General features: G+C 54.3%; 1 protein-coding gene across 1 annotated transcript; it reads left to right on the top strand.

The window, feature by feature from the left end:
• Nucleotides 1-11,276: 11,276 nt before the first annotated feature.
• Nucleotides 11,277-14,333, top strand: Slc25a1 (solute carrier family 25 member 1). Its single transcript, XM_051150652.1, has 9 exons — nucleotides 11,277-11,506; nucleotides 11,822-11,929; nucleotides 12,006-12,105; nucleotides 12,180-12,318; nucleotides 12,755-12,839; nucleotides 12,959-13,063; nucleotides 13,248-13,363; nucleotides 13,450-13,523; nucleotides 13,616-14,333. Exons 1-9 carry the CDS (start codon nucleotides 11,413-11,415, stop codon nucleotides 13,728-13,730), a joined length of 936 nt encoding a protein of 311 aa, XP_051006609.1. The 5' UTR covers nucleotides 11,277-11,412; the 3' UTR covers nucleotides 13,731-14,333.
• Nucleotides 14,334-14,536: the final 203 nt, after the last annotated feature.

Genomic DNA, 14,536 nt, shown 5'->3' with positions numbered 1-14,536 from the left:
CTCCTATCCCATAAAGTGACTCCTGTCTCCTTCAACACTTCCATTCAAGAAACATTTGGAGAGGCGAGCAGATCTCTGGGACTTCAAAGCCAGCCTGTCTACATAGTGAGTTCCAACCATCCAGGGTTACACAGAGAAACCCTGGTCCAAGAATGACTTGGTGTCCAACTGTTTGGCACTGAATTGAAATGGTCAGGTGACGTTAGGCAGAACAAGTAACCAACCAAGTATGTCCTCTCTGAGGAGAGGGCCAGTGGCTGCAAAGTAAGGCAAGCCATATTATAAACCCTGGGTCCTGTGGAACATAGTGGGAAACGAGACTAGACACGTGAGTGTGCAGCGATGACAGTGAGCCAGCCGCATGGAGCCAGCTTCCAGACGCGGTGCGGGCAGTCCTCACTGCAGGAGCCATGGAAACTTCATCACAGGCCTGGCGTGTTGTTAGTCAAAGGGGGTGCAGGCAGCCAAATGCCTTCTTCTCTTGTGCTTCTCCTAGCGTAAAACCTTGACCAAAATAAGAAGATTGTCCCAGGGACCTCGTACAGAGAGAAGTCAGAGGGAGCCTGAGGCAAGGCTACACTTGACCCAGGTCTTCAGCTGACTAGATAAGGCAGTTAGGCTACCACAACCACTGTTGTGGCTATTACTAGGTCCCTGACTTACTCTGTTTCCTGGACATCTCGTGTCACTAGTTGGTTTTCGGCACCAGCTCTCTGTGGCTGGAATAAACGTCCTGCCTACTGGATGGGGCAGGAGGGAGCGGTAGGCGTGGGTGGGAGGCAGTCACTGACCTTGGGGACTGGCCCCTTCATTGGGACAAACTTTCTTCTGCAATGGTGACAGGGAGGGAGGAGGGTTCCAGCAGATGAGCCACCTGCTGCGCCCCAGATGGGGGCCAAGGGACACAGGCCACACTGACAAGCACAGCTCCTAGAGTGTGGCCGAGGAGAGCAGCGAGGGGCAGCCCACCACAGGATGCATCCTGGTGGAAGAGCTGACCTGGTTGGCTGACTCTCTTGGTGTGAGAGGGAAACCAGCATGAGTTCCTTGGTGTGATGAAACAGCAGGTGTGCGGAGATCAGCCTCAGGGAAGCAGGGCTCCCAGTACACAAGTGTGCTCTCTCCCAGATGCCACACAGCTCTACGCAGAAGGCTGGGGGAATCAGGCTTCTGTCGGATGGATGCAGGGCAGCATGTGCTGCCCGACAAGTGCTCACAGTCACTGCTCAAGGAGGGAGTGGGCTCCTCACTGTCCAGGGAGCAGGGGAAATTAGAATTGGAAAATGGCTAGAGAAGGTTGTAGTGTCCTGGATACTGTATCATTATCAGGAAGTGACGTGTCTGATTCAGGAAGTAACGTATCTGATTGGAGTGAGCATATGGACATCTCTCCTGAATAAGTGTCCCGGAAAGAGAGGTGGAGCAGTGGCAGCCTCTGGGTAACATGAGGCTAGAGCAAATAACAATCACTGTATTGTGTTTGTTTCTTGGCAAAGAATGGCATATTTTCTTGAGCCCACCGGCCTGGTGTATTGACATGGGCTTGCAGGGGGCCTGGTATGGAGGAAGACCAGATATTAGTGATCCAGTGTGCCAGTGAGGGGGATGGCCACAGTCCCAGCACAGGTGGGCCTCGTCTGAGGGGTTTCGCTACCTTGGGAAATAGCAAGCTATGTGCAGCCCATGTGGGTTAGAGGCTTGATAAAAAATAAAAAATAAAAAAGACAGGAAGGAGACACCAGGAAGGTTTGTGCTTGTGGTCCCAGCAGCAGTCTGACGAGGCCATTCCTGTCTCTCTCCAGTCCCCAGGATAGGTCAGGCACAGAACTGGCTGTGCACAGAACTAAGAACACCCAAGAGGGTCAAGAGCCAGACAAGATGAGCAGAGGTGCTCGGAATCAGCACAGGCAGTTAGCGGGGGGGCTAGGGGCCTAACGGAGCTGGAGCAGGGGTGCTTGGGATGGGAAACTGTGCAGGAGGCAAGTACTGGTGGAGTGGGTGCCTGAGACAGGCATTCCTGTGTGGCAGCATTTGGGCATAGTGACAAATGGCTTCCATGGTAAGAAACGCAAAGTTCTGAACACGGGAGGTCACAGACCTCATCTGGGAAAGAGGAAGCTATATCTCCAAGTGACAGCAGGAGCAAGGTCTCTTGGGAGAAGTCTGACACCAGTTTCAAGTCACAGCCTGGGGGCAACAGGGAGCCTGTCTTCCTGGGGCCCCACCAGTGTGGCACAGGCACAGGAGGTGACAGCCAGGGTCACATGGGAGCACTCAGGCAAAGACGCCCTGGAGGGGCGTGGGCTGTCACAGGAATAGAACGCTCACCTTGCCTTCCAGGTAAGTGATAAGGAAGGTACTTGCCTCCTGAGCACACAAGAAAACACACCATCTAGTCACCCAAAGTGTCAAGAGAAAGTGCCCCATGTCCAAACACCCCACCAGAGCTCCCAGTTGGCTGCAGGCAGGCGACCACTGTCAGGAGGGACATATGAGGTCAGCACATTGCCATGTAGTTGTATTTCTGACTTTGTCATCCTGGCCTCCTCTGTGGTCCACACTGGTGTCAATGGCACCTAGCTGGGCACAGTGTGCCCATCCCTTGTCCAGGCAAGAATCGACAATGCAGAAGTCTCATAGTGAGCAAGTGCAGGCCCTGGTGGCTGTGGTGTCAGACTAGTCAGCTCTCGGAGCCCAGGCTCCACTGCATTGTGTGGTTGTGCCACTTCCTAAAGTCAAGCGGCTGTGCTAATGGAGTAATTAGTAGAAATTGACATTATTGGTCTTTTAAGGCAAGTCAGTGAGGCAGGCTGTGATACAGGTCCCTGATGATGTCAAAGTCATCTGTGAGTGGACAAAACTTTATACGTAAAGACATGTACAGATCAGCTCTCCTGCTTGGATGCATTGCCAAGGCTCCTATGAGAAGATTCGAATCAGCCGTCATATGCCCCACCCCCTCACTAAGTGGTTCACACACTGTAGCTCTACCCCACTGCTCAAAACAAACAGGCTGTAAGGGTGGCAAGTGTGACGGCTGTGCTGTTGGCTAGGGACAGCATTCGGTTGGAACAGTGCTTGTCTCATAGGGTTTGGGACTGGGTTTGGGACTGGGCATGGCACACTTTTAGAACACAGGGTAAGAACTGGGAGAAAATGCCGCGCCCATTACATTTACTCCGATTGAAAGGCTCTTGTGCCAGACCTGAGGACACAGGCCTGTAATCCTAGCTACTCTGCATTTATTTATTTATTATTATGTATACACTGCTCTGGCTGCACATACACCTGCAGGCCAGAAGAGGGCATCAGATCACATTATAGATGGTTGTGAGCCACCATGTGGTTGCTGGGAATTGAACTCAGGACCTCTGGAGAAGCAGTCAGTGCTCCTAATCCTCTGAGCCATCTCTCCAGCCCCATCCTAACTACTCTAGGACAGAAGCATAAAAAATTTAAGACCAGGGCCAGGCATGGTGGTGGTGCACACCTTTAATCCCAGCACTCTGGAGGCAGAGGACGCCGGATCGCTATGAGTTCAAGGCCAGCCCAGTATACAAATGGAATCTAGGACAGCCAAGGTGACACAGAGAAACCCTGTCTTGAAAAAGAAAGAAAGAAAGAAAGAAAGAAAGAAAGAAAGAAAGAAAGAAAGAAAGAAAGAGAAAATTCAAGACCAGCTTCAGCCATATAGTAAGTTCAACACCTGCCTGAACAATTTTATGAAACCTTGTCTAAATGTTTAAAAACGTATGAGCCAGAGTCCAGGACAGCCAAGGCTAACACAGAGAGACTCTGTCTCGAAAAAAAATTTAAAAAAATAAATAAATAAAAAGTATGAGCCAGTTGGTGATGAACACCTACAATCCCAGCACTTGGGAGGAGGAGTATAAACTTTGAGGACAGATTGAGCTATGTAGCTAAAAAAAAAAAAAAAAAAAAAAAAAGTATACGCAAGAGGCAGAGGCAGGAGGATCTCTGTGAGTCTGAGGTCAGCCTGGTCTACATAGAGAGCCCAGGACAGCCCAGGTTATACAAAGGAAATCCTGTCTCAAAAAAATTTTTTAAACATTTTTAATGTAAAAAAAAAATTCAAAGAAAAGGCTGTGGATACAGCTCACTGGTAGGGCCCTTACTTACCATGTGTGAGACCTTAGGTTCAGTGCTCAGTAGAACAGAAGAAAGGGAGAGAGGGAGTAAAGAATAGAGCAAAAGGCAGATTCTTTTAAAAACATTTTTTTTATTTGTAAGTATGAGTGTTTTGCTTACATGTATATCTTGTGCCACATGCACAAGTCAGAAAAGGGAGTTGGACTCCCTGGAACTGGAAATCAAACCCAGGCCCTCTGCAAGAACAAAGCCATGTCTCCAGCCACTGGAAAAGGATTCTTTTCCTTAAGACTTAGTTTATTTTATGTGCATGAGTGTTTTTCAGCATGTCTGTACACCATGCGCATGCAGTGCCCACAGAGGCATGAAGAGGGTGTCAGAGTTACAGATGGTTGAGCACCGTATGGATGCTGGGAACCCAGCCTGGGTCCTCAGCAAGAGCAGCCAGTGCTCTTAACCACTTTCCATCCCAGAAGGCAGATTTTTAAGGCATCTTCTCCAGAGTGTGGGTGTCTGTGACTCAATCTAACCAGTGAGACAGAGCTCACTTCCTGTCACCTACTTCACTTCCTGTGGAGAAAAATGTAAAAACCTAAGCTAATATCTTGCTTAAAACATGTTTCTGCCGAAGAGAGGTGACACAGACCTGAATCCATGAATCTGTTAGTCGGGTTGGGCAGCCTGGAGGGACTGCCAAGATGCTGAAGGTACTGCCAGCTCTGTCCGGCCTGAGCCTGTCCCTAGTGGGGCAAAGTGAAATTACACAAGCCAGCTATCATGGTGGGTATCACGCCTGCTTACTCTCAAGAGCTCCATGTGCCAAAACATTAGGAGCTCTGAGAACTCCTAGTGACTAAGAAGGTAAGTCTTTAATGTTGTCCCTGGGCACGTGGGCAGTGGCTGGCATGCACGGAGCATGTGCCTCACTCGAAGAGCGCTTGGGCTGTAGCTTAGACTCTAGAATACCCATGATTCTCAAGGTCAGGATCATATTACACCTCAAACCAAGTTGTCTTGGGGAGTTCCATGATCTCTGGCTCTGAGGGACTGTGCACACGGTCCTTCCTGAGGGCTAATACTGGAAGGTGGCTCAGTGCTGTCTGCCCGGAGGCTGGGGGGAAGAGCGGGGGGGGGGGGGGGGGGGGGGCTGAGGGGAGGGCGGGAATGGAGATGCTCAGATATACCCTAGCCAGCAGGTCACTGTCACTCAATCTTACCCTGTGATGCCTGCCACCTAAGCAGTGACGAGTGAGCTATGGCAGAAACGCTGGTGGGGACCTGCCTCCTCCAACCAGAGGCAAGACAGAGCCACCAGCAGAAAGTGGCATGTTTCACAAAGAAGAGTATTTTGGGCCCTTCTGTCGCAACTTGGGTTATGTTGCTGTGTGTAGAAGATAGAGACCAGGAGTGGGGTGCAAGAGGCCCCCTTCCTCAGGGCTCAGCATACGTGCTGTAGGAGCCTGACCTAGAGTTCTGGAAGAAGGCGGTCATGACCCAGTGCCCAATCAGTGAAGCAAAGTGTTTCCAGGCGGCACGAGGGGGACAAAAATCATTGACAGTGGCAGCCTGGAGGCCTGGAGGGCAGTCGGCTTAGCCACTGTGAGGGCTTATAGAAGATAGTCTAAACAAGAGAGGCTGGTATCGGACTGGGGGGAGGGGCGCCACACCCACCAGTTAAGAATTGCAGAGTCACAGCCACAAGTTAGGATCATCAGCGCCCCCCGGGGGGGCACTGAAGGCCAACTGTGTGGAACTGCCTTGAGAGGACCTAGTGCAGGGTGGTGATGAGAATGGGAGACTGTAGGAATCTCTGACAGAGCAGCTCCAGGCAGCCGGAGGAAGTGTTCACCAAGACTGTTGTTGGGGTCCTTGCATTCCATGTCCTCTAAAAAGCCACCTTGGGTGGCTACACTTGGTCTGGGGCATTAAAGATCTGGAAAATGTTCAGGGCCGTTTGTTCTACAGCAATGGTTCTCAACGTGTGTGTCCCAAGCCCTTTGGGGAGTGAAACGACCCTTTCACAGTGGTCACCTAACACCATCGGGAAACTTACTTACCTTAGGATTCAGAACAGTAGCAAAATTAGAGTTATGCAGTAGCAAGGAGAGTAATGTCATGGTTGGGGGTCACTCACAACGTGAGGAACTGTATTAAGGGGTCACACGCAGCATTAGGAAGAGGGCCCACTGGGCTGTGGCTTCATCCAGGAGATGCCCATGAAGGGCGAAGGACAGAAGAGACACATTAGACTCAATAGCTGAAGGTGGCCCAGTCAGGTCATCAGGGAAATTGAAACTGTGAGCCTGTTGGCATCAGAGGTCCTCAGAGTAGCGTGTAAGCAGGACTCTGAGGCAGGCACAAGCAGCGGGGTGGGGGGTGGGGGAGAATCCATTCACAGCGTGTCTCAAGACACCCTGCACATCAGATACCTATATTGCAGTTTGGAACAGTTGCGCACTTACAGTTACAAAGTAGCAATGAGATAATTTTATGGTTGGGGGGGGGGGTCACAACAATATGAGGAACTGTTTTAAAGGGTCATGTGTAGCATTAGGAAGATTGAAAACCACTGGTGTAGGAGGAAGGCAGTAGATGCTGCCTTCAGCTGCTCATGAGCAAGCCAGTAGCTGCCGGAGGAAACCCTTGAGGTTTATGCTACAGCCCGGAGTGGGCTGGTGCCCCAGGATCCAGTGGTGGCCAGTGAGATTAGACTTCCTCAAGCTTACAAGTTACTCCTAGATAGCCTGGGTCACAGTGGTGGGGAAACAGACTGGGTTGTGTGCCCAGGATCAAGTGACCTCTCCAAAGGCGGTACTTAACACCTGTCCCAAAGACGGGAAACTCGCACAGTGCCTTGACGCAGCAGCCACAGGAACATGCTTTTCTCCTGGCAGGGGTTTTGTAAAAGAGATTGTTGAGGTTGTAAGCATGGTAGTGGAGTTAGTGGTAGAGTGCTAACATGCACAAGGCTCTGGATACATTGCCTAAGTGCACACACGTCTGCACACACACACACACACACACTCACACACATACACATGCATGCACGTACACACATGCGTGCCCTCACATGCGCACTCACCCACACGCATGCACACACTCACCCACACGCATGAACACATACATACATGCAACACACTTGTCCACACTCATGCACACATATGCACGCACATGAACACATGCACACATGCACACACACTTGTACACGCACATGTGCACACACAGTTGTAAGTATGGAAATGGAACCTAGGACTCTTTCCCAGACAGTGTCTTTCTTATGAGCCTGCTGTACCAACATGCCTGGCTCTCAGCTGGAAGGTTTTGAGAGAAGTGGAGAAAACACAGATCCCTGTTTCCTGAGCACAGCCACACTGATGGCCGCTCCATGCTGGGTTAAGACTTGGGCACCTGGACCATTATTTTTTTTTCCAGGATGCCCACAGCAACCTTGCATCTTCCTTGTGCATCTAGGTATCTGTCCTTAGGTTGGAGCCACTGTCTTCTGAGTGCCTGCCTACATGTGCCACCTTTGGGCAATACTGCAGGGTCATAGACTTGATGCCCTGCAGAGCCCCTGGAGGTGGCATCTCCTTTGTAGAGGCAGTTTGGCCATGTGTCCACACTTGGTCTGCAGTAAGGGGAGGTCTGGGTGGAGCTGGTGCTGCTCTGCTGCAGAATGGGCTGCGACCTCCAAACTGTATTTCCTGTGTTGTGGGACACCATCCAGCCCACAGAGCGCTGCAGTGACACAGTCCCAAACGGGCCAGGACTGGCTGCCATGGCTCCTGAAGGGATGTGAGCAGAGTATCCTGGGACTTTTACGCACTCTGCTCTGTTTTCCTGGTGCACAAGCTGGTCTGGAGGCAACTTGGCAGACTTAGGAGTACCCTCCTCATCTCGGTGATGAGACAATGCCTGAACAAAGGACGTTCTAGCCATGATGGCTCCCATGGCCTCAGTTGGCACAGCATAGCACTGACGGTGACTGTAACTTCGGCCAGGTCCTGGTGAGTGGGCCACTTTAAGACCAGGCCTGATTGCCTACCAGCCCTGGCTTTCCTTCACGAGCGTCTCGCCTCTTCAGGCTCAAGAGGCTTTCTGCCCAGCACTGCCCTGCTCTCTATCACTGTGAAGCCAGGGTAGGCTTAGACACACACCACTAGCGGCAGTTCTGTTCAGACCCCTAGGGAACAGCACCGGCATGTAGCACCAGTGTGTGAGACAAGCAGGCTGGGCGTTGTCAATGGCAGTGGGGTACAGCTGGCTTACAGCTATCCAGTGAAACCTTCAGCACAGCCATTGGGCTCTGCGGCCAGGCTGTACTCCCACAAAACATCCAGTGGAGCCTGGGGTGCATGGGTTAGTGACCCCACTGGAGTGACGACCTTCTGCCAAACACTTGGCAGGAATGTTGCCACACAATGAATGACTCCTTTCAACAGTTTGAGGGGGTGTATGACTTTACTTAGCTCACTGGGGTGACAAGATGACACTGCACAGTTTTAAAATCCTTCCTGGGTATCAGAGTCCTGCTCCAGGGATCCAGCTTGTTGCTTCTAATGCTATGGAAAATCCATCTCTCAGGAGCATGTTCTAACCCAGTACTGAATACCAAGACTGTTTCAAGCCATGTGGGTCCCAAGGCCCCCTGAGATTTTGTACTGTGATTCCAAGGCAGGGAAGCTATCTAGGTTGGTGTGGACGAGAGAATAAACAGGCCTGTGGGACTATTGCTGCCAGCCCTGGAATGCCTTTGCAGGCTGAGGAGCCTGGCAGCTGCCTACAGCACCTTCAGAAGCTGCCTGCCCTTAGCAAGGGCCCCCATAGAGGTCAATGAAGGGCCATCACCCTGTTACGGCACAGTCCCATCCACACCACGTATCTAGGCCACATGGCATGAGCTGCCGGAGATACAGACTGGTTAGGTTTACAAGGGTCCTTAACTACCCATGCTCCCTTTAGGAGCAGCCCTCTGTAGGAGATCTGCTTCTCTCCTCCTTACAGTGTGTGAGCCCATGGGTATCCATACACAGAGGGCAATATAATGATGGACAAGCGTGGCCTGGATTTCCCGCATCAGTAAGAACCATGGATGGGTAAAGCATTCGAGAACTCAGGGCCCACCCAGATTTCAGAGATGTCAGGATGCATGTCCTGGGCCTTAATTCCCCTGGAGGCTCCTGTCTTTAAGATCCTTCCTCCACGGCTACCTAGAACTCCAGAACATGTGTTCTGCCCCCGTCCCTGTTCCTGCTACGTGAGACAGGATTTTTCTGTGTAGCCCTGGCTGTCCTGGACTCTTTGTAGACCAGGCTGGCCTCGAACTCACAGAGATCTACTTGCCTCTACCTCCCAAGTGCTGGGATTACAGGTGTGCACCACCATGCCCAGCTGTGTTCTCATCTCTCACAGACAGACAAACTGCAAGGCCTGCAAGAGATTGAGCAAGTGAGAACAGCACATGGAGAACGCCATGAGGCTACTGTGCACACTAGGGTTTGGCAGGTGGCACCTAGTGGTAGAGAGTGGGACAAAGGTAATTCATGCTGCTCTGCCCTGGCGAGGCTCCAGATGGGTGGGTGGAGGTGAGAAGGACCCCAGTGGTGACCAGGTATGGCAGTCGGTGTGTCCCGGAACACTGTCACAGCCAGACTTCTTCCTTACCTCTGTGGCCAGCTGTGGACTGCTGCTGTGACCCACCAGGCTCTGAGAGAGAAGCTTTCTCATGTGGACTAGGAAGAACTTTGCACGGAACAGACCCACAGCAGTGGCTGTAGGATCCTGAGTATCCTGGTGCTAACACAAGTAGGGGAGGCCAGTATGCCAGCTGGCCTCCATCAGCTTTTGTTACCTGAGCTAAGGTGTCCGGTTTAGGGTCCAGCTTAACCTCTAGCTTGGCCAGCCTCCCACTGTCCCCACCCCCACCCCAAAAGCCACCCCACACTCCTTGCCTCCAGGCATATGCAGGCCCTGTGCCTTAGACTCTGGTGAGTGGACCCGATGCTGGTCCTTCAGCCCCTTGACCACTCAGGCGCATCCTGGACAAGACTCCATCCCCAAAAGTAGACAGGAGGATCTGTGCCGGCTATGAGCTCTCCCTTTAGAGGCCAGAAGCCAGGCTGGCTGTGGGCTCTGCAGTGCTGCCTGCCACCAGCCTCACTGGCTGCCCCTGTTAATACACTACTGCTCCTCCTGCCTGTGAGGAGCCTCCTCTCAGTGGCTGTCCTGTGTACTGGGTACTGTATCCACACCCCACCCTTGACCCAGTTATTAACCTTTTCGGGAAAGATGGCAGTCTAGAATCACAAAGGAATCCAACTGAGAGGTACAATATCTGGGCATTGTTTTTTTCCTGAAGCCCATTGGTTGCTTCTGTGACAATCCAGAACCCCAGGACTCCCCTTCCATCAGACAGCAAGGGAGGTGGACCTCCAGGCCTTCATCTGCAAAGGTTCCTAGGAGCTTCTCCCTAAGCTGCCTAGCGCTGCCCCCTCCAGGCGGCTTTGAGGATATGTACGGCAACAAAGACCTCCCAAGACTTTGAGCCTCCTCCTGTCGATCATGAAAATTAAAACATGTTTATCAGAGCAAAGCAGCTCTGCCTGGTGATTGTGTGGGTAGGAGGGACAAAGGCCAACTTAATAGGCCCTACAGCCATTAAGGGTTTGCTAGAAACTGAGATGAAGGAAAACCTGCATTTGTCCGGGGAACCTGCCTAGGAGAATTCTGTTTCCGGACGGATCCGGGAGGGGCGGAGTGATCACTGCACTGCCCGGTAGGGTACACGGAGGCCAAGCTCTGTGAATACAATGTGTCCAGAAGGCAGGGGAGACAGTGTCCCTGCTGCCTCCGGGATCTTGGGGAATCCTGTCACTCAGGGCCCACTTTAACCCCGAGAAGCACTCCAGGCGCACGTGTCTCCACTCCAGGAGTTACAGATACTGCACCTTGACCCACTGCTACCCGCCTTGGCACAGCACTGGAGACCACGCCCCCGGCCCCGGGGTTCTCCTTTTTCCCGCGACCCAGCGTCAGCCATTGGCTGCTCTTCGCTCTCCGCCCCGACGCGTGCCTCGGTGTACCCCGCCCCAGCCTCAGTTTCCCGGCTGGCACGGGGCGGGACGTGGGTGGGGCTCAGCTCAGGCCACACGGGGCGGAGCCCGGGAGCTGACGCGACCGCCCCGCCTCCAGGACCAGAACCGGTCGCCTTCTTAGTAGCCTCCGGCCCCGCCGCGTCCCGAGTGCCCCGCGCCGAAGGCTCGGACCCGAGGTCGACGCCGGGCGCCCCTCCTCCTGCCCACCATGGCTGCGCCTCGCGCGCCCCGCGCTTTGACGGCCGCCGCCCCCGGGTCCGGAAAGGCCAAACTGACGCACCCCGGGAAGGCGATCCTAGCAGGTGGGCCACTCCGAACCCCAACTCGGAACCGCCTGTCCGGGCACGCTTCCGGGTGGGCCGGGGACGGCCAGGCCCCGCCCAACTTCCGGAGGGGCGGAGGTGTCGGGGGTGCGACCCGGGCCCCTAGCCCACGCGCCAGCTTTCCCCGGGTGTCTCTTGGGCACTTCAGGTGGAGTGCCCGGGTGGGGGCGTGGGCACGGTCCGGACGCGAGTGGCGAGGCGGGCAAAGTCCGGGCGGGGGAAGGGCCACGCAGCAGCGGCGGCTGGGTGCACAGGGCTAGGGTGTCCCGAGCCCCCGGCGTTCGGTCCCCGCAGGCGGCCTGGCTGGAGGCATCGAGATCTGCATCACCTTCCCGACCGAGTACGTGAAGACGCAGCTTCAGCTAGATGAACGCGCGAACCCACCGCGTTACCGGGGCATCGGTAAGGAGGGGCGGCCGTAGGGCGTGGGGGGCACTGCGGGGCGGAGGAGCTAGGGTCCTGACCGCGCCTCCCGTAGGGGACTGCGTGCGGCAAACTGTCCGCAGCCATGGCGTCCTGGGCCTGTACCGCGGCCTCAGCTCCCTGCTCTACGGCTCCATCCCCAAGGCGGCTGTCAGGTGAGACTCGGCTCTGCCTGAGCGACCCCGGAGGGAGTGGCCGCAGCGGCCCTCTCACATACCTTCTTCTTTAGGTTTGGGATGTTCGAGTTCCTAAGCAACCACATGCGGGATGCCCAGGGTCGGCTCGACAGCAAGAGAGGGCTATTGTGCGGTCTGGGCGCCGGCGTGGCAGAAGCTGTGATGGTTGTATGCCCCATGGAGACCATCAAGGTGAGGAATTGAGGCTTACAGGGGTACCCCCCTTCTCTATCAAGGTGAGAAGAGTCCCCACACATACATACATACCAGGTTTATGGTGAGGAAGCTCTTACAAGGAGGGGTGGCAGAAAGGGTCTCATGTGGAGGTTGCCCATCCATAACAAAAACATGAGCCACGTCTTTAAAGCTACTTTTATTGACAGAAAACCTACCAGCTTACTATTCAGAGTAGAAAATAGCAATCACGATGCTGGAGGCTCTTCAGTGTGGAGAGCCCTCTGAGGTCTTGAGGCCTGTGTGTAGTGGGACTCCAAAAGCAGCCTAGGGGAACATTTTCTGCAGAGGAGCTGGGAACTCCCAGCCTTGGCCTGACTTTGCTGAGCCCTGGGTCGGCTAGCTGAAGTTCAGCTGTGGCCAGGGGTCAGCGCCTTTGCTTCCTTACTTTTAGGTGAAGTTCATCCACGACCAGACTTCTCCCAACCCCAAGTACCGAGGATTTTTCCACGGGATTAGAGAAATTGTTCGGGAACAAGGTAAGCCCTGGAGAATCAAGACCTCAGCCAAGTGGACGACCCTCTACCTGTGTGGTTCCCCCTCGCCCACAGGTGGGGCCTTCCAGGCCCTAGCTTGACCTATGTCTGCCTGCCCCCAGGGCTAAAGGGCACCTACCAAGGCCTCACAGCTACTGTACTGAAGCAAGGCTCGAACCAAGCCATCCGTTTCTTTGTTATGACCTCCCTACGCAACTGGTACCAAGGTACATGTGTCGCCCAGAGACCCATTCCAAGCCCTGAAGGCTAGTTTGGTCTTTTGTACTGGGGGGCAGGGGGGGTGGGGCGGAGAGGGGAGTGTGCTTTTACAGGCCCCAGGGCCTTCCTTACCTTCAAACTCCTCTGACATGGCCCTCCCAGTATTCTGACTGCAGCTGTACTCACGTCCAGGAGACAACCCCAACAAGCCTATGAACCCAGTGATCACCGGGGTCTTTGGAGCCATTGCAGGTGCAGCCAGTGTCTTTGGAAACACACCTCTGGATGTGATCAAGACCAGGATGCAGGTAGGGATGGGTGGCCTGAGAGCGGGGGACAAGAGCCCCAGGCAGGGGCTAGTGGCTAAGCGCTGTGGCACGCTGCTGTCCTGCAGGGCCTGGAGGCACACAAATACCGGAACACAATGGACTGTGGCTTACAGATCCTGAAGAATGAGGGGCCCAAGGCGTGAGTAGGACAGACAGCTGCTGTCCCCTGTTCCCCGCAGGCTGTCTCCTTCCTCCCTCCCTTGCTTACCTCAGACCCTCTGCTCTACCCAGATTCTACAAGGGCACTGTTCCCCGGCTGGGCCGAGTCTGCCTGGACGTGGCCATCGTGTTCATCATCTACGACGAGGTTGTGAAGCTGCTCAATAAAGTCTGGAAGACAGACTAGGCCTGAAGGGTGCCGCGGGGTGTCCCAGCCCCTCCAGGCCAGCCCCCCCGCCACCCACTCTGATGATTCCAGTGCAGTAGTGCCAAAAGGCCCCTCCCCTTGCCCCTCGAGTTGTGTGGCCTGATCTGTTCGTGATGACGATCATGTGCTCCGTAGTTCTGTATCTCCCATGTGGTCTCTATGTGCTACTTCTATTGTGTCTGTGTCCAGCCTGGCCATGGCTGGGTGTCTCTGGCCTGTGAATATGTGCTCACTTATCCATGTGCTTGCTTGTGAGCCATGTGCCTGTTTCATGTTCTATGTCATGTGACCCTGTGCCCCACTTCCTGGGGTGCCTGTGTGCCCTAGTCTATGGCCTTGGAGCCATGGTCAGGTCACAGTCCGGTGCCTTCCACCCCCTATGGCAGGGGCGCCCTGCCCTGGCCTACCACAGCTGCCTCCGGGCTTCAGCCTGGCTTCACCGCATTCCAGGGGCTATATGCCCCCTGCTTCTCCCGCCATTGGCCTTAAATGGCCCTCGGGCCCTCCCTCTGCCCGGGACAGGGTGGCACCTGCCACTCTCAGGACCACCCTGCCAAGGAGAATAAACCGGATCCTGTCGCACTCTCCTGTCCATCCCTTTGTAGTTGGGGGCCAGCCCACCCTCTGCCTGAAGACACTGCAGTAGCCAGGGCAATAGGGAAGCCTAGCAGCTCCTGGTGACAGCTCCTTTAAGAGGCGCAGCTTGGAACCAAAAGGGTTGTGCTACTTCCTGTTATCTTACAGGGCAAGTGAGGTCCGGCTGAAAGGATGTGTCCACAAGGCCC

The sequence above is a fragment of the Acomys russatus genome, chromosome 8 (assembly GCF_903995435.1).
Source record: "Acomys russatus chromosome 8, mAcoRus1.1, whole genome shotgun sequence".
NCBI classification, from domain to species: domain Eukaryota; kingdom Metazoa; phylum Chordata; class Mammalia; order Rodentia; family Muridae; genus Acomys; species Acomys russatus.
This window is presented reverse-complemented; position numbering and strand designations above follow the sequence as displayed.

Excerpts from the sequence above, each read along its gene's own strand:
- Slc25a1 (XM_051150652.1), top strand. The coding sequence starts at position 11,413 with ATGGCTGCGCCTCGCGCGCCCCGCGCTTTGACGGCCGCCGCCCCCGGG. Across the intron at positions 12,840-12,958 it reads AGAAATTGTTCGGGAACAAG|GGCTAAAGGGCACCTACCAA; the intron begins GTAAGCCCTGGA and ends GCCTGCCCCCAG. Across the intron at positions 13,064-13,247 it reads CCTACGCAACTGGTACCAAG|GAGACAACCCCAACAAGCCT; the intron begins GTACATGTGTCG and ends ACTCACGTCCAG.